The sequence below is a fragment of the Medicago sativa genome, chromosome 6 (genome assembly GCF_051527215.1).
Source record: "Medicago sativa cultivar Bolivia chromosome 6, Bolivia_mono, whole genome shotgun sequence".
Classification (NCBI taxonomy): Eukaryota; Viridiplantae; Streptophyta; class Magnoliopsida; order Fabales; family Fabaceae; genus Medicago; species Medicago sativa.
This window is the reverse complement of record NC_140754.1, coordinates 5411139-5433131: the sequence shown is the minus strand read 5'-3', so window position 1 is coordinate 5433131 and position 21993 is coordinate 5411139. Positions and strand designations below refer to the sequence as shown.

General features: G+C 32.3%; 2 protein-coding genes and 5 non-coding genes across 27 annotated transcripts; 2 read left to right on the top strand and 5 right to left on the bottom strand.

The window, feature by feature from the left end:
- The first annotated feature begins 1123 nt into the window (after positions 1-1123).
- LOC146912286 (beta-amylase-like) lies at positions 1124-7676 on the top strand. Of its 21 annotated transcripts, none has more exons than XM_085720398.1 (10): positions 1124-1251; positions 1747-1869; positions 3587-3637; positions 4160-4452; positions 4980-5036; positions 5538-6352; positions 6458-6513; positions 6760-6924; positions 7020-7118; positions 7217-7676. In XM_085720398.1, the coding sequence occupies exons 6-10, from the start codon at positions 6124-6126 to the stop codon at positions 7232-7234; spliced, it is 567 nt and encodes a 188-aa protein (XP_085576524.1). In that variant the 5' UTR covers positions 1124-1251; positions 1747-1869; positions 3587-3637; positions 4160-4452; positions 4980-5036; positions 5538-6123; the 3' UTR covers positions 7235-7676. The 21 variants fall into 21 exon arrangements, 15 of the variants coding, with proteins under 15 accessions (XP_085576524.1, XP_085576523.1, XP_085576517.1 ...); XM_085720397.1 differs by having other exon boundaries at positions 5535-6352; XM_085720391.1 differs by having other exon boundaries at positions 5510-6352.
- A 4106-nt stretch (positions 7677-11782) lies between these two features.
- On the bottom strand, positions 11783-11855 carry LOC146912285 (small nucleolar RNA R64/Z200 family). Its single transcript, XR_015016942.1, has one exon. It is a non-coding gene; the product is annotated as a small nucleolar RNA R64/Z200 family (small nucleolar RNA).
- A 2-nt stretch (positions 11856-11857) lies between these two features.
- On the bottom strand, positions 11858-11952 carry LOC146912284 (small nucleolar RNA R64/Z200 family). The gene has a single exon (XR_015016935.1). It is a non-coding gene; the product is annotated as a small nucleolar RNA R64/Z200 family (small nucleolar RNA).
- Positions 11953-11985: 33 nt separating this feature from the next.
- On the bottom strand, positions 11986-12068 carry LOC146912283 (small nucleolar RNA U54). The gene has a single exon (XR_015016894.1). It is a non-coding gene; the product is annotated as a small nucleolar RNA U54 (small nucleolar RNA).
- Positions 12069-12133: 65 nt separating this feature from the next.
- On the bottom strand, positions 12134-12208 carry LOC146912282 (small nucleolar RNA SNORD18). Its single transcript, XR_015017005.1, has one exon. It is a non-coding gene; the product is annotated as a small nucleolar RNA SNORD18 (small nucleolar RNA).
- A 98-nt stretch (positions 12209-12306) lies between these two features.
- LOC146912281 (small nucleolar RNA Z199) lies at positions 12307-12385 on the bottom strand. Its single transcript, XR_015016900.1, has one exon. It is a non-coding gene; the product is annotated as a small nucleolar RNA Z199 (small nucleolar RNA).
- A 4249-nt stretch (positions 12386-16634) lies between these two features.
- Positions 16635-21632, top strand: LOC146912280 (putative prolyl 4-hydroxylase 7). The gene is made up of 8 exons (XM_085720386.1): positions 16635-16996; positions 17102-17173; positions 17283-17340; positions 18755-18859; positions 20033-20090; positions 20175-20350; positions 20472-20532; positions 21182-21632. Exons 1-8 carry the CDS (start codon positions 16896-16898, stop codon positions 21493-21495), a joined length of 945 nt encoding a protein of 314 aa, XP_085576512.1. The 5' UTR covers positions 16635-16895; the 3' UTR covers positions 21496-21632.
- Positions 21633-21993: the final 361 nt, after the last annotated feature.

Here is a 21993-nt window from a genome sequence, read left to right as displayed (position 1 = left end):
ATTTTTTTTTTGGTGATAGGGGCAGGAAAAAAAAATTCCCTAAAAGACACCTTCTTAAAAGGTGTCTTCTAGCAAAACCATATATATATATATATATATATATATATATATATATATATATATATATATATATATATATATATATATATATATATATGATTGAAAAGGGAATAGCTGTTGCAGTAGTAGGAGTAGAAAAAAATAAGAATCGAGCTTATTTGCTTTAGAGAAAGGGAGTTTGGGAGGCACAGATAGAGTAACAAGCATATGGGACGTATTTATAGGCAAATGATGAGGACAAAAACATTGGTCAGACATATATTTTCATCTTTCACTATGTGTGAGACTTTTTTTTTAATCCTTCGATTTCTAAGGAAAGTGACATTAGTAATCCGGAGTTTGGACAGAAGATAATTAAAGTTTCGTCAAAAATTATTTGACCTAAAAATCGAACTCGGTTTTTTTTTTAATAATTCGTGTGAAGTTCAATAACCTCTTGAGTTCAATTATTTGGTTATTGTGTGAGCCTGTGAAACGTTGTTACTATAATTTCTAAGTGTATCATATTTCAAGTTAATATTCAAATTGTGTCGGAAAAAAAGGTAATATTCAAATACAAATTATCACTCTTTTTAAAAACAAAACTCAGCATCATGTCCAATGATCGACTAATATAGGCATCAATTTCATTCTCCACTGATATTCCAAATTATCACTCTTAAGAAAGGAAATCATTCATTTCCCTCCCCCAAAATCTAAAGTCCCAAGGCATCAATCTCATTCTCCACTGATATTCCAAATTATCACTCTTAAGAAAGGAAATCATTCATTTCCCTCCCCCAAAATCTAAAGTCCCAAAATAAGGGAATCATTCACAATTTTTTTAAAGAAACAACATAAACTAATATAATAAAATATCTCCACCCACACTTAAATTAAACATTGTCCTCAATGGGTATCACAAAGGTAATTTAAAGTATGGGCACACTTTAGTCTACTAAACTAAATATAAAAATAATAGTCCGTTGAAATTACACTTTTGCCCTTAATAAGGGCATTTTCGTAAATTAGTAAATGGAGCTGCCTACCTATATATGTGTTTTTTTTGTTGATGAAGAAAAGGAAAAAAAAACAAGAAGGAAAACAGAACACGGGACAGAGAAGAAAAAAGAAAAAAAACTGAACGAGAGGGAAAAGAAGCCGATGGAGGAAGAAGGGAAATTGGAGAAGAAGGCAAGCTTCAATTTTAAGGTGAGTTTCCCTTTTCCTTTCCCTCATGCGTGTTGAAATTTGATGAATTTAGGGTTAGGTTTTCATTTGGGGGAAAAGGGAATTTTAGGGTTTTTCATGAATCTAATGCCATGCATGTCTCAGATTGAATGAGTTTTGTGTGTTTTCTGTTTTATTTTTGTTTTTGCTTTTTGTGGTTTGGTGATTCTGGGTTTTTTTGGTTGTTGATTCTGTTTTTGGTGTGATTATGTTTTTGTTTGTGATGTTTCTATACAAGTAACTTGTGAAAAAATTGATTCTTTTGAGATGAAATCACACTTGGTATAAATTGCACATAAGGTGTTTGTGAAATTGACTAAAATTGGTGATGCATGAATTGTTTACTTGATGACTTAAAAATTGATGGCATATTTGTAGTCTCAGTGATATATGAATCTGTTCAATATAGATCCTCTCATATGTTACTATCTAAAATGCCATAAAAAATAATTATGAACAAGTTTTAATCTGTTGCAGATAAGGTTAATGAACTTGCTACATGCCATGGTGAAATCAAGGTCGTAAGGGCAATTGAAGCTAAGAAAGATAAGGCCATAGAAGAGGTATTAATGGTAATTACTAAGCCACCATACTTACAAGGTAATTTTCTGAGGTTTTTTGTGTTTGTATGATGTTGAGTGATTGTTTTTGTATTTTGCATGTGTTGTGACATGTTTTTGGGTATGTTTGGTGGTTTTTTTTTTTATGCATGTATGTTGATTTTTTTATTTGGTGTTTGTTTTATAGGAAAATATATGTTTAGTTTGATTATGGTATGGTCTGTTCATTTTGAGTATTATGATTTATAGTTTTTTGGTATGCATGTTTTGGAAATTTTGTTTGGTGTTGAAGGGATTGTAAAAAAAAATTATTGCTGAAAATGTGTGTCTGGATTTTGAAAATACTTTTATGGGTTTTCAATTGGTGAAAATGAAAGTTATAGTCTGTTTGATATGAGTAATTGAAGACTCTTGTGGTTGATATGATTGAATTGTTCTTATTTGGTGAATAATTTACCTGTTAACATCTATTTAGAATATAGTCTGTTTGGTCTCATCATTTTTCTTGAGGATTTGTAGATTATGTCTCAATTTCATGTTTAACTTTGAGAGGATTTTGATATAATTTGGTTTGATACATTTAGCTTGGTGTTTTTGATGGTTACAGTTGGTAGCACAAGATTCTAGAGAAAATAGGTTTGCTCTGTCATTTGATGTGCTAAAAAATATTGACTTTTGGCAATAATATTAGATATTTTGAGATTTAGTACTTGATTTTTATCTGGATTGCAGCATTGAACACTATTAAATCTACATATGATGCTTTATTCTCTTATGATGTTCTTGAATTTATGATAGCAGAGATGTATGATAGCAGTAATGTTAGAAAGATAGCAACTGAAGCATGTGCATTTAAATTATGACATTAGAGTCTATTTAGAATATAGTCTGTTTGGTCTCATCATTTTTCTTGGTCTCAATTTCAAAACCTCTAGAACGATCCATCTGAAACAGGTTTAGATTAGTCCCAATGCAAAGAATTTTTTTTACAGAAAAGAGCATTCTGGTAATGTGACAATGATATATAGAATACGCATAAAACAACTTATAACCTTAATATTCCTCCCTGTCTTCCTTATTTTTACGCCAAAGCTCATAAGCAGCACATATAACTTCATGAGTACCAATCATGGAAAGATACATAAATATGAACTTTTATTTGTTGAAGTTGTTTATATATAGGTGTATTGAATCAGCATAAGAGAATAAAGCATCATATTGTATCTTACACTTAAAATATTTTTCTTGCTTCTTTATCACTCTTTAAGAAAAGGAATTTAATATATTAGTAAATTTGAAAGAAATCTCACAAGCTAAATGATCCTTATATGCATCTGTCTGCCATATTGTACTCTTTCATTTGTCAGATTTGATGAAATTAAAATTTTGTAGCTTAAATTTTGAATTGGGTGTTCTTATTGAGGTTCAGTTGTTTGTTAGATTTGATGAAGATAAAAATGGGTTTATGAAATGCACTATTGATAACAGTTCAATGTAAACTGAAAAAGATTTGAGTAGGCAGATTATACAAACTAAATTTTGTTGACAAGTAGTTGTAGATAGTGATCCTATGATAGAGGTGGTTTGGATTTCTGACTATGCTATTGGGTAAGAGTTCATTTTCCAGAGATTTTAAATGCTCAGTTTATCTGTGATTGTAAATTTGTGGTAAGGCCAATTGTTCGTGATGTCATTCTCAAAGGTTAGGCTTTTCTGTGAAATTGGATATCTGACTTCAGTTACTTTCATCTTGGCAGGGAGAACAAGCTTTATTGGAGCTGATAATCTGTGTTTCAAGGATTTTGAAGGTTCTCTTTCTTCACTCTCTTGCTACACTCACATACCTTTGGATCACTTGCAAGGATATGATAGAAGCATATTTATGCACCTCATGGCTTAAATATTACATATAATATTAATATGTATGATTATAATGTAAAATAAGTGGTTCAATGCTTTTAGAAGTTTAGTTTTTGCCTAATCTTTCTAATGGAGAATTGTTTTTAAAGTATTTTTGAAAAACTAGCAATTGGTAGCACAATTCAAGTTCTGAAATTTCTAGAGTTGTGCAACCATGTAACCAGTTGCTTGCCTTAAAACCTTTTCCCCAATATCAGTTCCAACACAGCAATCAGGGAAATAATTCTCAATGCAATGGTTATGGCCATCTAGAAGCGATTGCAAGAGCAAAGATCTTGAAATTTATTGTGTGATCTGGTGTTATCACGAAAGTTTTGCAATTTGCAATACACTTTTGCTTCTGCTCATTTTTAACTTTCAGCTTTTTGTCGTGGAATTGAAACTTTAGCATAAAATGTTTTTTGCTACAGGTTCTACATGGTGCATCTGGTATGTACAGAAATTTGAATTCATTGGCCATGCAACTTACAAAAAGAAAATGTGTCGTTGCGTGCTGAACAAAAGGATGGATCAGTGGTGGAGAGTAGAACACAGGTTGGTGAACTTGATGGAGGGAAGGCACGTTCGAAGAAACAAGGGAGGAAGAGGGATGTTGTGGATTTGAGGACCCTTTTGGTTCTGTGTGCACAAGCTGTGTCTGCTAATGACAATAGGACTGCTAATGAATTGTTGAAGCAGAATAGGAAGCATTCTTGTCCTTCAGGTGATGCATCACAGAGAATGGCTCATTACTTTGCGAATGCGATTGAAGCGCGCATGGTTGGTGCTGGTACCAGTACACAAATATTATATATGAGCCAAAAGATGTTTAATGCTGCTGATTTCTTGAAAGCTTACCAAGTTTTTATCTCTGCTTGCCCTTTCAAAAAAATTGCACATTTCTTTGCAAATATTAGCTTTCATTTTTGTGTGTTTAGATTCATTCGAATCAATTTTATTGCTATCAAAGACCAAAATTGCCATGTTTTTTAAAGATGTATGTTTGGATTGGCTGCGAGTGTTTAGATTTGTTTGTAGGAATTCTGACTTTTATAATTGTGTTTTTTCATGAAGGTTGGTGAAGATGATCCTATGATACATCAACTTAGCTTCCATATTTCAATATTTTTTTTTATTTATGGCTGAAATATATGTTGTTTTGTAAATAGGAAACTTCTATTTGATTAGGTAGATTTGCTCATTTTTCCCTTAATTTTCTCATCTCTAACTTTTGTTTATTGTGGTACACAGATTCAAGTCAACAGAAGTGACTATGACAATGTAATTGGAGCTTTGCCATATCTGAAAGTAAGCAGAAAAGCTATGTAAATGTTGTGTTTGCAAATCTGAATTATGAATCTTGCATGGTCCTGTCTAAGGATTTGTAAGTCTCCAATATGCTTTTACACCATTTGAAAGTTGTTTTATTTTACAAATGAATTGAGGTGGTTTTTGCCACTTGAAGGTGGTCTCAAGGACAAGGTAAAGCATAGAACACATATAATTGTGTTTGGAATTTTGAACTTCATTGATGGTTGAAGTAGGTATTTATTGAATAAATGGCATGTATATTATCTTGCATATGGACTGTTATAAGTATGTATGTATCTTAGTCACAAATTATTGAGAAATAATGTTGGTTTATGTTATAATAATGAGTGAATAGGATAAAAATTAATTTTTGATTCATTTCATTCTTTTAGTTCCTGATGATTATATTTAGGTTTGTTGTTCCTTAGTGTATGTGAAGACTCACAATTTTTTTCCTTACCCATGGTCAGATTGGTGATAACTTATTTTATGCAGCAGCAATTGCAATGCATTGTTGCAGCCAATGCAAAATATCTTCAATGATTTGTGTATGGAGGAATTTGTTACTTTGTTTCCTACCAGTTCTTCAACTATATGAATTTCAGAATTTGGCTTAATTATATACAAGATAAGTTCATTCCCACCATATTTTTGTTTGTTACATACTAGATGGCATTCACCTTTTAGGTAGTCAACATGGTTAATATTTGAAACACATGTATAATTTATATAGTTAGTATCACTTTTAGGTCATTGCTTTAGGCATTTAACTTCTAATGCAAATCAGGACAAACTAATGGACTTATTGCTCGCTACCAGCCAACAAGCTTGCAGGACTGGAGCCTATTAATTTTATTACGTCTGCAACGCCGCACCTTGGTTGTAGAGGGCATAAGCAGCTAATTCTTTTGGACATGTAGTATATCATGTTTTCTTTTATTAAATTTTGTGTGAGTTGTCTGATGAAACTTTACTGCAAATAATGTAATTTCTGTCTCCTTTACTTTGGCTGATTACTCTGCTACAAGTGATGGTTATTGAGGGCAATTAAATAGGAGTTTGCAATATCATTGTGTAAAAAAATATGCATGTCATACTAATCTGTGTTGGTGAAAGCTTCATGACATGGTTTTGGAATTTCACATACTTTAGGTTCCTTTGTTATGTGGATTTCACTCTTTGGAGAAAACAGCATTTCGTCTTTCGCGGTTTCTTGGTAAAACAGGGAAGCATTTATTTTTATCTGATGGTAAGAATGAAAAACCTCCTCTTCTTCTCCAGATGGTTTGTGACTCCAAAGATATTAAATTCATGTAAGGTTTATTGTTCGTTTAGTTTGATTTTCGCAACTTCCTTATGGTTTAGAAACCAAATCATGAACAAACAACATACAACATATTATATCTCTTTCTCTATAGGTCTGCTTTACGGTCCTTCAAACTCCGCGTTGCCTATGCAAATATTCGTCACGACCGTATTCTTTTGTTTTAGTTCAGATACATTAACCTTTGCATATTCTATTACTATCACAATTAATTTCCACTGTCTGTAAGTTTAAATGAATAACTTGACTCCTAAACATAAGCAAAACTTGAAAATTGTTTTTCGACCACTTTTTATTATTACTTCTTTCACTAACTTTGTCACGTATTTAGCAATGACATATAAAAAATTGTATTTCACTTTTTCCCTTAGTTCCCTTAATTGGTGTTTGATGCAGATGTATAGCGACTATATGAAGAGTTATAGAGAGAATATGGCAAATTTCTTAGAATCTGAGCTACTGATAGACATTGAGGTAGGACTTGGCCCTGCTGGAGAACTTAGATATCTTTCTTTTTCAGAATGCCTAGGCTGGGTATTTCCTGGTATTGGAGAATTTAATGTGAGTTTGTGTATTTTTTGTTGTAGAAATTTGTGCACAGTTCCACGTGTATACATATATGTTCATGGTCATTTGTATCCTGCATATTGTTTCAGGGTGCTCATGATGCCGAGATTCTTACATTAAGCTTTACTCATGATGCTGAAAGGTGTAGTTATCAGTCTTATAAGCGTGTACGTGGCAGGTTGACCGAGGTATGATGGAACAATTTCATACGATGACTTGCCATTTTACTAAAATTTGTTATGTAATGTTTAATGTTGGAATATTTATATGAAAATTGGAAATGCAGGGGACAGGCTTCCAGTAGGTGCACCAGCCCTTATGATGTCACCATAAGCGGTGAGTCCAAGATTAGTGAGGCCAGATATCATGCATGAGAGGGACTCCAAATACAAAATTTCCTCAGAGATCCTTAAAAGCTCGAGGATTGAGATTCCAGAGCCAGAATGGCTGACTATTTGAAGCAGGATGGCAAAGGCTTTGTCATTGACTTTGAAGAAACTGATGAAAAAGAGGGCTTCTTTTCCTTGAACATATATATAGATATAGCTATATATATGTAATCTTGAGTGAATAAATCATATTATTATATATGCTTATAGATTAATTAGGGGGACAAGCTTAATAGCAGCCTTACTGGTTCATATTTGACAATTTGTGTATGATAATTTAATCAAAATTGGTGACATTGTATAATCAAAATTGAAGAATCAAACCATAGAAATGAATCAATTGAACAATTACAAATCCATTCTCGACCAGGACTAATATACATTAAATCACTTTTCATGATGTTGAGATATACATGTTTCTCTCATACTCTTTTACTGTTAATGTTGTGTCCTAGATCTAGAAAATTAACTTCTAATAAGTCACTCCCAACTCATTTTTATGTGTTACGATTCACAAATAAGCTGGTGCATGTGCATCACAGTGCATTATAATTGCTCTTCTTTTTCTTCTATTTTTGTTGAGGTATTTTTACCTTCTTTCTCTTTCATTTTTATTCTCCTATTTTTTGAGATATTTGTTCTACATCTTTGTGACATAACCAAATTTGTCTCTCTGTATTTTGTGATGTAGATTGATTGAATTGAGAAGTGGAAATGACTTTTTCATTTTTAACTCCAATTGTATTAAAACTTGCAAATCTTAACGCCTCACACAACAACAACTTAGACTCATGTTCGTTATGATCCGATAGCACTTTGTATTTTTTCTCTTCATAAGTTACTTCTTTTGGCAATCTGAATGTCTCACTACCTTTATTTGTTTCTCTTCATAGAGTTTGTCCTTTTGGCAGCTTATATTCTTTTGGCAATTGTGGCATAATAATTTGTCATGCCCATGGAAATTATGATTATAAATACATTGCAATTATCGGATTTGATATTGAGTGATATGATTCCTATTTATATGCAACCCCCTCAACTTTGCAGCATATGTGGAAAATAAGGGTTTAATGCTAATTGATTCAAGTTAATTCTATTTTATTATTTTGCATTATGTAGTATATATTTTGTGGATGATAGGTTTATTCTTGAAAGTTTTGATTAGTGAATCCATTAAAAAAAGAGTGCTCACTTGCATAAAAATTTCAATGTCTACTAAATCATCTGGGCATCCTACTATTATGAACATAAGATAAATAACAATTGCGAAGCACGCGACCTTCGTTCTCAAATTTACGAAGAATAGAAATGTTCCGTAATTTGTACATCTCTCCAAGCTGCAGAAATCTTCTTACTCATAATTGCTAAATATGCTTGCTTGATTTTCATATTTATAAACGACAAAAATCTCTAAAAAAAATTGCGGCTATCTCCCTTAATTTACTCATTTTTCCTTTAGAACAATCTCTTTACAAAATACGTTACTGAACCCCATACTTTAGACCATGCATCACAAATATTTGGATTATGCGACCTTCGTTGAAGCTAGAAGACAATATGATATAAATCAGGTAATAGGGTTTTCATTGGTATACGTTAAAGCTTTGGTAATAGGGTTTCATTGGTTTATAGATAGATATCAATTATTAATAGAAAAGTGTTTCTACTGCTGACTAAATATGTTTTCATATGTTTTCGTGATCAAGCCATTTTGGATATTTCATTTTGTAACCCGTAATGCATGAATACTCTAAATATTGTATTATGGTTTATAATTATCTATCATTTCGCGATTTATCATTCCGATATAATATTTTGTCAAAAAAGTAGCTGAACCCCGTGCGAAGCACGGGTTTGTAACTAGTTAGGACAAGAAAGATAAAATAGTGAAGGGAATGAGAACTCCCTAAAATCAGAGTGGTATTGGGGCATCCAATTTTTTCGGAGTTATGTTCGGCTGTTTGGTGAAGGCGTTCTCACATTACAAACACGTGAAATAGGAAAAGTTTATGGTGTTGTAGATTAGACGCATAAGTGGTTCTTTGAATTAATGTTTGCGAAAAAAAATGAATGGATTTCCTTGACACAACAGCACAACTGCATCATAAGGTGTCTACCACAATCAATGAAGCACAGATATAAACATGGACTTTAAATAAATACAACACAAACACTGACACACCGATCATGTGAATAGTTTGAAAAAATTCACATAATTCTTTAATTATGTGTCGGCGTCGACGTGTCGTGTTGATGTCAGACATCGACGTGTGTCCGACACTAAGTTCAAAGATACATATGATTTGATTTGACCATAATGAATGGATGCTACGCCAAGTTTCTAGGTTCACAGATACATATGATTCTATGAAAGTGTGAGAAGTGTTTAATAATCTGTAATGATAATAAAGTGCAGAATCATTCAGCGTAGTTAAACAAAATCCATTGCTTGAAATGGGTTGTGCTTAACAGAATATACTACATTTAGAGACCTCCCATGATAACAAGGAAGATATTTAGTCAAGTCTTCTCATACATTAATGTTCAAATATTGAATAGGTGAGATGAATTTCCATTCAATTGCACTTAGTATCATCTAAGTGATAATTTTAAATTATCACTTAGTTATGATAATTATGGTCACAGTCTTTTGGTTCGTCGCAAATGCTCTCAGCACATACAAATGAGGCTATTTCTGTTTTGAATAAAAATGCAAAAATCATCCGATTCATCATATGTAATTTGTTATGTTTAGCAAAGGAAAAGAAAACTAAAGGGGTCTGTTTTCTATTAAACCTTCAAATTTTGGGTTAGGATCACATTCAGGTTAGTTACACACAATTATGAACCACATGCTGTGCAAATGAAAATTGAATATGCTTGCTAGTTTCACTAAATAAGTGTGAGGTTAGTTGAAAAACCATCTCGTTTCATCAACATGCTTATTGTTTAACTTTAACATTTAGTTTAATCTCAATATGTGTTTGGTGATTTATATAACAATTTGAAACATTTCACCTTTTGTATGAAATAATTTCTACTTTTGAAATTTAAAGTCACATGATTGATCATTGATTGGGAAATGGCTTGTTCATGGTTAGATCTTCGTATTGGGAAATGACGTGTTACACAATTTAGCATATATTTTGGGTAAAAATGCTTAATTATTGATTTGGATATCAGCTTGTTCAGTTTGGAATATGCTGATTAAAAAGTTTCGGTATACTCAATTGGTATCCTTTACCTAGCTCAATTATATAGTTTTGAAATACTTGGTAGTTGCTATATCGTCTTTTGTATGTTCCATAAAACATAGTATGATAATAAATATCAAAATAACAATGTACAATTAAATATTTTGAATTATATCAAAATCAAAAATTACAACACAATTCAGACAACAAACACACTATTGGAATCACTAGCTACCTTCTTAGTAACAAATGTGATTATCTTCTTATCATAGTAGGCAATTTATCAAATCACAACTAAATTGTCCTGCAAAACTCTGCATAAAGATAATAGAAATATTCAACTGCGTCTTATAGAAATTTTCATAATGTGTAGCCCTCAACAGGTGTGTCCTCCTATTATAAAAGGTTACATGACATATATCGCGACAACAGGGCAAGTAAAAAATGGATAATACTTTGGTGACATAATGTCACCGTGACATTAAATTTAGGCCACACAACACATTGTGTGGTGTGCGGCCCAGATTTAGTGTCACGGTGACATTATGTCACCAAAGTGCCACCCGTAAAAAATGAGCTGAAGAATTCTAGATAAGCCAATCAAAAGTAGCATCAGAGTCATGGAAGTATTAGGATAAACATCGCTCGCAAATACACGAGCTTCTCATTATCACAAACTAAAATTTCATCATTTGCTACTTGTTAAATAAATTAAATAAATTTATGAAAATTTCATTGAATCTAAATACATCTATTCAATCTCCTATCATAAACAATTAAATAAATTAAAAATAAGATAAAAGATAAAATGTATGTCTCATGGCCGACCCAAATGGTAAATGCAGCGACGCCGCTATCCAAGGCAATGGAATATGAGACAATTCCAGCGGAGATGCCACCAGTTACGGGGGCACCATCAACACCAGAAACATTAATATATGACGGTTACTTGAGAAATATACAAACACTTTTCAGTTTGCTCCCAAATAAGTACTGAGATTTATCGGAAATCTCCCGTCAATACAGCTTACATTAACAATTAAACATTCAAGAAATCTAAACAAAAAAAGTGAAGAAATTTGTGATCAGTAATTTAATATTTAATCCAGAATGTAGCTAAGACATTGAAGAAGTGAAAAAATTAATGTATGCGACTCAAATATTTATACACACACACATCAATTATTCCACTGCCACACATCTTAGAATCATTCTAAGTTAAAATAAATTACAAATATATATATATATTCTAATTAATTAAAATTAAGCTCAGAAATTAAGAATTGTCATTCTCATTGATTATAAAAATCTCTGAAGTCTGACATGTGAAATTAATTAATTAAAATTAAGCTCAGAAATTAAGAATTGTCATTCTCATTGATTATAAAAATCTCTGAAGTCTGACATGTGAAATTTTTCTTAATTCATCACAGCAAAATAAATTGATAATCAATATACATGATTAATGTTTTAGCTCTCATTTGTAATGAATTATCTGTTCATAATTTGAATCAGAATAGCGTATACTGCAACAAAGGCAGAATATCACAGAGCCAAACATACATATATATCTGATTAAATTTAATTTCATAAACACATAATCTTAAACATAAACAAAAAGAGATCAGAAATTGGAAAAAGTTGTCGGTCACGGTAAATCAGAAACACGGACCAATGTAAACATCATCATATCTCTATAGTTACAAAATTAAACAAAGATCTTATGAAACAACAACATAAAACATGAAAAATATCGGAAAAAAATAAAATAAACATGAAGAAAGAAAGTGAATAATCATCAGAGACTTAAATACTAGGAATCATGGAACGAATCCATCATATTGTTGCAGTTATTTTCTCATCACATGATTCGTTCAACAATACAAATATTCAACGAAAAAAACAACTAAGATTAAAAAGAAAGAACAATTTCAAGGGAAAAATAAACCATGATCAAAAGGGTTCAATGAAATTGTGAAGTGAGAGGCTGAGAGATACAATGGAGTATAGAGAGGTTGGTGTGTGAATTTATAATGAGAGACTGATGAAACCCTAACGGACTTGAGTGATAACAAACTGGGCCTTTGAAACTTCTTTTTTATGACTCATTGGAAATTGCTATTAGTACCATCTTCTCCTAATACACCCTTATAAGTTACTTCTTTTTGTAAATATTTTTTTTTAAGTTGTTTTTTAAAACTATATTTTGTATTTAAAAATAAGTTATGTTTTGAGAATAAAGTTATTTTTTTTAGGGAAGAGAATAAAGTTCTTGATTGTTTATTAAATCCAAAATATATAAACTATAGTTTTTTTTTTAAACCAGGTATCTTTGCGCGCAGTTGTTGAGACTAATCTCTCAAGTCTTGTGGACCCAAATAGACGGTAAGTTCTCCCTAAAAGTTTTGACATTGTTGCATGTCTGAGACATTATTCGATCACAAGACCTTGGTTAAACTATAAGAGACTCGTGTCATATTATTTAAACAATCTTGGGTATATAAATTATAGTTTACTTCTAATGATTTCAATGTTATGAATGATTCTTTTTGAGGTAATGTTATGAATGATTTACAATTAAAAATTTGATGTTGTTTTTAAATATGTATAAACTTGATGTTTTTTCATAGATTAAATGTTGAGTACCGTTTGAAATTTTACATGCCCAAAGTAGATATCTTGAATTCGAACTAGGGTAACCATTGAAAATTGTTTATTCCAGCAATTTTGGCATTACTAGTTGTGTTAGAGATGATTTTTTTTAGAACGACAAAGCAAAAAAAAAAAAAAAACACTACAAACAAGGCTCAGCCTGGGGAATCAAGCTTCAACACTATCTCCAACTCTGATGAGGGAAGCCTGCCAAATGGTCTCACCTAACCTTGAGAGCGCCCGAGATTGGCCAAAAAAATTGCAGAATAGTTACCCTCTCTAAGCACATGATGGAAAGAAATGTTAGGAATATACTCCTTTAAACCAAAAATCTTCACCAACAAAGAAGCGTAAACATGCATATGTGAGTGCTCTATATGCCGAAGAAGATGGATGACTTCTAAAGAATATGTCTTGCAAATAACCTAATCAATATAGTTGTTTATTACCAACTTCAAACCAGGGTAAAAACCAAATAACTCAGCAAAAAACGCATCTCCCTCCCCCTCATTAGAAGAGAAACTTGTTATCCAATCTCCTTCATTGTCAAGTAAAACGTCATAACCAATGTCACTGAAAGTACCACAACTCCATCAATATTCAACTTAACACATTCATCTTGAGATGGGGGTTAGCGTCGTGACAATTAATATGGTGCTCTGAAGAGTGAATATTAACATAAGTTAAGTTGGTACGCATGATGTCTATGAAATGAAGGACATTTTTTGATTTTCTATTACTTATCACCAAGAGCATGTTATATTTAAACCTTCAGATCCACCAAATAGATATCAAAAACATGTTGCCAACAGGTCCTTTAGACATAGTTTTTAACCATGTTTTCAACACTATGAAGCTGAAAAGTATGAATGAGTAACACTACATATTTGACGACGATAAGTTCTACCTTTGACATGAACTTCTCCTAGCCTCCCTTCAATTCTTGAAGCCAATGCTACGAGGATGACTACTTAAAGAGTATTTTTTTTTTCCTTTGCTTTCCTATTTGTACCCATAAAAATGAATATTTTTTTATCTGATTGTGGGCATCAATTACTAGAAATGTGTTATTTGAACAACTATTTATGCAACAACTTTTATGACAACCATATATTTACAGAGAAAAATAGGTATTGACACGAAAAGCAAATCAACAGAGAGAAAAAGTAAAACCATAATATGAGCATGAAAGAGAAAATTGTTATAAAAATGATTGTGCAAATATCATTTCTCGAATTACTAGTATGTTCACCGACAGCCAAAGAGAGAAGTTTTAAGTCTTACATAAGCCTAACATATTAACGAACGATAATATACTCCATTCATGCACACCATCAATTTTGTACATAAGGTCAAATCTAGCACAACTCTAGCATACGGCTACACCTAATATATTGTCTAACTTTCTGTTTATGATAGTATATATAGTATTATGAAATCGTATTCTTCATTCTTTCACATAAAAAAAATATTATATTCACTCAAGTTTTGAAGACGAACAAGAACAATGACAATTTTTAAATCATCTTGTAAAGATTATTGAATGGTGATTGTGATGTTGTCTATTATATAATTGAGTGATTATGGCCTTTGGTTCGTAGGAGAGGAGGCTAAGCTTCAAGCAAGACGGATGCAAGTTACAAATTACTTATTTTATGGCATTGACTGATTGACTCGTTTAACCTTTTATGTTTAACCTTTTATTTCCTTTTATGTTTAACCTTTTATTATGTTTAACCTTTTATTTTTTCAAAGGATATAATCTCTTTATTAATGTTTTTTTGTGGTGGCCGGGGATAGAACCCCGCACCTCGCATATATTATAAATTGTCCATACCAACTGAGCTAAGCTCACAAGAACCTCTTTATTAATATATAAACTTTAGGTATTTCATCGTGCAACTTTAATTCTTCAAGATAACTAAGATTTTTTTTTAAGGATAGACTCTTCCCAACTAATCTCATCTATTTAATTTCTTCTCGTGAACTCTCATCTACAAGAGATCGGTCATTCAAAATCCTAACTTTAGGCCTAATAACATATATCTATTTGTCATTAGTTTTTTTATTAACAAAAATTTGTAAACAATCTAATTTTTTTTGTCAATTTGAAACAATCTATTTATTTAGATATTAATACATTTTGTTGTGACCAAAAACAAAGATGTTAATACATTTTGTGACAAAATAATGTTAATACAAATTAAATAGTATACAAATAATGTTGATTCATTTTTTTGGTAAAAAAAGTATAAAAAAAAAAAGGAATCAAATTTATCAACAATTTTATCAAACAAATAAAATTTAATCTTCCTTTTGACGAAAAATAAAGTTCAGATTATCGTATCATGTATTATAGGAAAAAATATTAGAGCAAAAAAAAAAAAAGATTAATTATCATGTAAGATTATCTAATTTCTTTGACTGCTTTCTACTAAAGTTTAAATTAACCAGTTAAATGCTTTTCTTTTTGAATTAAATGCTTCACGACTGCTAAAGACATATAAATATTAATAAAAATAAACAAATAAAGTTAAAATCAACTTCTCATATTTATTTATTTCTTTGACTACTTTCAATTAAATTTTAAATTATACTTCCTACACTCATTTTAGATCGTTACATTTTTTTAGAGGAGATCGTAACATTTGTATAAAACTTTTGTTCGTATTACTTGACCCAAAAAAGAAAAAATACCGATGTTCAGTGTTCAATATTCGTTATTTTTTTGCCAACAAATGATTACGATTTTTGTAAAGAATGATTGATTAAGATTATTATATAAATAATCTAGAAAATGTGATAAAATTCATTAATTGTCTCGATTGTGTAAGAATAACACATTGACTTTATTCACCACAAATTTCAATGTTTTTAGCCTTGATTTTATGCGCCCTAACTATAGGAAAATCAGATTTGAAGATATGAAAATTGAGATTAATCATATTTTGATGGATAGTAAGATGCAACCTCAAATCTATGCAGAAACCTAATCTTTTTCTAACCCTCTACCTTTCAGGTTGGGAAGGGAACCTGCTAATCGGTTAGTCGAGATGTAACTAAAACCTAACCAAAAATTTTTCTTAAAAAGAATTAAATTCGAGGTGTTAAATTTTTATAAACTAGTTCAGACAAATCACTTAGTTATGCAGTAAGGAAACCTAACATTCTTTTTTTTACCATTATTGAGTACAATTTTTTCAATGTCATTTTAGGGAAAATTAATCTTTATCGAAAAGTCTTTGAAACAAACAACGAATTCTTTCATTTCAATCAAATTTTCTCTACTCACAAAGAGTCGATAATTAAATCTTTACCATTTATTTAAATTGATCATATATCTTCAATGTGGCTAACAAAATATTGAACCCCAAACAAAAGAGATATATATCAAATATAAGATTTTGTAAAAATATAATCTTAATTTACTATTTTTTTAATAAAAATAATAATTTATGAGGAACCTTCCAGAAAGAGAAAGATTGAGAGGGGTTTTCATTTTCAGAAAAGTAAAACAGAAACAACAAGACGCCAAACTCAAATCTGTGGGAATCTTAAGTCTTTTGTTGAATTTCTTGTCCAATTAACATTTAATTAACATTTAATTATTTCTTAATTAACCTAAACAAAACCCTCTCTCTAATCTCTCTTATTTTAACATAACATAACAAAAACATTCATTCTTAATTCTTGTTCTGTTTCTTCTTCTGTTTCGAATTTCATCATCAAAATGTTCCAACCTCGTTTTCTTCCATTGTTACTCTGTTTTTTCTCTGTTTCTTTTGTTTCTTCAATTCGATTACCTGATTTGGAAGAAGAAAACAAAATCACGTAAAAATCTCACATACCCATTTCTTCAATTCTCTTTCTTTGTTTGAAAATGTTGTAAAAATCTTATCTTTTTTTGTTGGGGTGTTTTCAATTTTTTGTTTTCAGGCGTGGATCGGTTTTTGGAGCAAAAGTCAAGTTTGATCCGACACGTGTTACTCAGCTCTCGTGGAGTCCTAGGTAGTATAAACCTTTTTTCTTGTGTTGTTCAAAAGGGTTGTTTTGGTTTTCGAGGTTTTTTTGATTTTTTTTTTATTTTTGTTGTGGATTATGTTGTGTTGTTATGCAGGGCTTTTCTGTATAAGAATTTTTTGACTGATGAAGAATGTGATCATCTTATTGAATTGGTTAGTTTTTTTAGTGATTATTATTGGTTTTGGATTTTATTCATTGTTTCTGTATGTGTTTCTGTTAGATTGTTATGTGAAGTAATCAATAGTATATACTGTAGTATATATCATGTTCCATATTGAGAGTCTGGCGAAAATGTGTTTATAAGTCGATAACGTGTTTATAAGTCGGAGGCATACCTCACCTTATAAGCTGATTTTGTAGGGTTCAGTTAGGATTTGTTATGGAGCCGCTCATGTTGTGCTCCTGATGTTCCGAAAATGTGTTTATAAGTAGAAAGCATTTATCGTCTTACAAGCCGGTTTTATAGGTTTGAATTAGGCTATGGTATTTGGCCATGGTGGGTTAAGAGTCTCACACAGTGTTGCCAATGCTGGTAGGCAAAAAATTTGTCCTATAAACAAGCCAATCCGGCCTATGGCGCCCTTATGGTGGACATTCCTTCACAAATTTCCTATGGTGGTCGTCTTAAGATCTGCCACGCCATTCCACCGTGACTGCCATTTAATAACAGTGGTCTCACATTGTCTGAAAATATGTTTATAAACGGGAGGCATCCCTTACTTTACACACCGATTTTGTAGGATTGAGTTTGGCTATGCTATCGAGCCACCCTTGTTGCACTCCTGTCCTGATGTTCAGTCCTGGGTGTGATAACTGATAAGATGTGTTGAGAGAGTCTCACACAGTGTTGTGGAGGGTGGAATATGGTGAAGGCCAAAAGTCTGCTGTGTAAACAACCCATTGCGGCCTATGTCACTGCCATGGTAGACATTCCTTCACAAATTTCCTATGGCGGTCGTCTTAAAATCCGCCATGCTGTTCCACTATGGCTGCCATTTAATAACACTGGTCTCACGTTGCCTGAAAATATGTTTTTAAGCAGGAGACATCCCTTACCTTACAAGCCAGTTTTGTAGGCTTGAGTTAGGCTATGCCATCGAGCCCCTCATGTCGTGCTCCTGATGTTCAGTTCTGGGTGTGTTGAAAGTCTCAGTGTTGTTGATGGTGGTATATGGCGGAAGGCCAAAAATCCGCCTCATAACACACGCCACTGCAGCCTTATGGCGCTGTCATGGCGGACATTCCTTAAAAAAAATCTTACAGTGGTTGTCTTAAGATCCGTCATGGCTGCCATTTAATAACACTGATCTCACATTGCCGGAAATTAGTTTATAAGAGGGAGACATCCCTTACCAAGCCAGTTTTGCATGTTTGAGTTAGGCTATGCTATCGAGTCATTTAGATCATGCTCGAGATTTTCAATCCTTGGTGTGTTGAGAGTCTTACATTGCCTGAAAATATTTTTATACGTGGGAGGAATCCAACCTTATAAATCGCTTCTGTAGGGTTGAATTAGGTGTATTCTAAATTCTTACATTGCATGTCTGAATTTTTGTGATATTATAGTCGAAGGATAAGCTGGAGAAGTCTATGGTGGCGGATAATGAATCTGGTAAAAGTATACAAAGTGAAGTCAGAACTAGTTCTGGGATGTTTCTCAACAAGCAACAGGTATAATAAGAGATAATTTATTTTCTTTACATGTCAAAATTCATCATAGGTTCTTCATGTTTCTATAGTATCTAGCATACAAGTGTTTGTTTTGCTTTTTGATTGTTTTTATTCCAACACATGGTTCTTGTTATATGGATAAGTAAACGTATCCATTTTGAATCTTTAACGACACTTGATGACGAAAAATGTGTTAGAAACTTGTTTGGTTGTCCAACATTTTTATGAGATTGATCCATGGAGATGAGTGATTTGTTTAACTTATGAATGAAAGCTTATGTAAAACGTCGATTAAATTATACTTTGCTATGAAATGAAGATATCCCAATATAAAAAATTATAGTAAACAAGGGCATATTCATGTGTTTTTAAAATCCAAAACATTATGAATCTGTGTTCAGGATAGTTCTTTGCTTTTCTCCATATCTTCATGCTTAATGGTTTGCATTACTACATCAGTGTTGAATGATTTTCCTATCTAGATTCTTCCTTTGGAGTTGTGAAAATGCAGTGGCTTATTGCTGTAACTTGTTTCAATCCTACTTTTTCCCTCATCATCTTGTTTATGAGGCATTTGTTCTTCATTCTGTTGCTTTATTTTCTCAGCGCCATTGGCGTCATCTTTAAAAAATGTATCGTCACCAACCATTCATCATTATCAAGTTACAAAGGCGTTTGATCATTGTTCTTTTGCTTCTTTCTTTCTCACAAAATTTCACATTTTCTGCAACTTCATTATCTTCATCTTTCTTGCTATAACCTTGATGCATTTAATTGTGGTGTATATATAGTGTCTATTTGAATATAATGGACATTATTGACTCCTCCCAGCTTTCACAATAACCCTTTCTCTACAAATATTTGTAATACCAACACTTCAAATTGAAGGCGTGTCGGACACCGCATGACACTGACGCGTGTGATTACATTCAGTTAATCCAGTTTATTAAATTGTTACCAGTGCCAAAGTGTCCTTGTTCAGTGTTTGTGTCTGTGCCGGTGCTTCATACCTACAAATTCTTTCTTATGAAGAAATTGTGTTTTCACGAGACTAAATTGTATTGTTGACTACGTGCTTTTAATTGTCCAATTCAGTTGTTTGACATATGTGCTTTTAGCGTCGAAACTCAATGTTAACTTGTTTATTTCCTCTTTCATTTGTTTAATCTTTAGGATGAAATAGTTTCTGGTATTGAAGCACGAATTGCCGCATGGACATTCCTTCCCGTAGGTAAGTAGTAGACACCATCATGCTTTGGTCCGTTTTAGGTTTTTTGTTTCACTTCAAATTTATGATCTAGCTCTTATCCATCAGAGAATGGTGAGTCTATGCAAGTATTGCACTACATGAACGGCGAGAAATACGAACCACATTTTGATTTCTTCCACGACAAGGCTAATCAACGACTTGGCGGCCATCGTGTTGCAACGGTGCTGATGTATTTGTCTAATGTTGAGAAGGGTGGAGAAACCATTTTTCCTCATGCCGAGGTAAGACTTTCACATGTATTTGATTATCTGGTGTGTTTCACATGACGAACACTCCTACACTCGCTAACAAAAGAAAGAAAACAAAACCATGACTAGATGAGTAATTTGATTGCTTTTTCAGGGGAGGTTGTCGCAGCCAAAAGATGAGAGCTGGTCAGAATGTGCTCACAAAGGATATGCAGGTATGCATTTCATAGTTGTTTCACAAGATATTAGCTCATTTCAATGGTGTGAGATGAACAAACTATTTGTTTTTATGTCTTACTACTACAATGATTTAAATCTCTTGCTTCCACCTGCACGGGCCTGTTTTGATTAATCTATTTGTACTTATCTACTGACATAAATACTTTTGACATAAATACTACTGAAATAAATACTTATCTACTGACATAAATACTTTTTGAGACTGTTTAGGAGAGCTTATGGAAGACAACTTATGACATGTCCATAAATTGTTTTCAGCTTATTTTCATGAAAGCAGTTTAACTTTACTTTATATTTTGTTATAAAAATCGCTTATAAATAAGCTCATATACTATAAGTGCTTATTCTACAAGCGCTTAATTAAGTTGTTTGCCCAAACAGGGTGTGCATTTTCATAAACAACTTAAATAAGTAATTATTCAATAAGCTATTCTAGACAGTGTATTTGAGCTTATTCAGTAAGCTATTCTGTTTTTGGGGACGAATGAGATTGGGATTCTGCAAGTGTATTCAGACACCAATAAACTCGAAATATAAACACCCTCATAATCTAACAATAAGCTTTTGTCTCATTTTTTGGCTTAGGATCTTAACACTTAAAGCTTTCTGTTTCTGTGATTTCAGTAAAACCTCGGAAGGGTGACGCCTTGTTGTTCTTCAGTCTTCATCTAGATGCAACCACAGATTCAAAAAGCTTGCATGGAAGCTGTCCAGTGATTGAAGGTGAGAAGTGGTCAGCAACAAAGTGGATTCATGTTGCCGACTTTGAGAAACCGATACGACAAGCATTGGAGGATGATGGAGAGTGTGTTGATGAGAATGAGAATTGTGCTAGGTGGGCTAAAGTTGGCGAATGTGAGAAAAATCCACGTTATATGGTTGGTAATGGAGGAGTTAAAGGAAAATGTATGAAGAGTTGCAATGTTTGCTCTTCTTAGAGAGGTTATCATGGTTTATGTGATTAACTAGAATACAGAGAGAAATTAAAAGAATAGATAATGTATTATTGAAAACTGAATAGAAATGAAGAAAGGAGTTCTCCTCTAGGGTTTTTACCCTTTCCTTTACAAATAAATCTCTCCTTTCACATTTAACAAATGTCTTAACTGAATTCGACATTGAACCGATGATATTTCTGAGGCCATAGTTCAACTATTTTTAACTGTTTGGACGCAATGAACCTGCGACCGAATTGCTCAATTAATCGAATATTAACGACGCTAGTTCACAATTCAACCAATTGAACTGTTCGATTCAGCTTATAAACTGTGTGTAATTATCAGATGTGACGATACCCCCTCATTCCATTCCTATTTAGGATCCTATTCTTATTCGAATAATTTAAGAGTCTTTTTTTTCTTAATGAGATTAAAGAAAGGTGATTTTCATGAAAATTGATTGGCCTACTATATGAGATGACGGTCAGATTAGATGTT

Bases quoted from the DNA above. Each gene is read 5' to 3' on its own strand.
- LOC146912280 (XM_085720386.1), top strand. From the start codon at position 16,896: ATGTTCCAACCTCGTTTTCTTCCATTGTTACTCTGTTTTTTCTCTGTT. The intron at 17,341-18,754 runs GTTAGTTTTTTT...GTGATATTATAG, and splicing joins GTGATCATCTTATTGAATTG to TCGAAGGATAAGCTGGAGAA. The intron at 20,351-20,471 runs GTAAGACTTTCA...TTGCTTTTTCAG, and splicing joins CCATTTTTCCTCATGCCGAG to GGGAGGTTGTCGCAGCCAAA.
- LOC146912286 (XM_085720398.1), top strand. From the start codon at position 6,124: ATGCATGTCATACTAATCTGTGTTGGTGAAAGCTTCATGACATGGTTT. The intron at 6,353-6,457 runs GTAAGGTTTATT...CTTTCTCTATAG, and splicing joins TCCAAAGATATTAAATTCAT to GTCTGCTTTACGGTCCTTCA. The intron at 6,925-7,019 runs GTGAGTTTGTGT...ATATTGTTTCAG, and splicing joins CTGGTATTGGAGAATTTAAT to GGTGCTCATGATGCCGAGAT.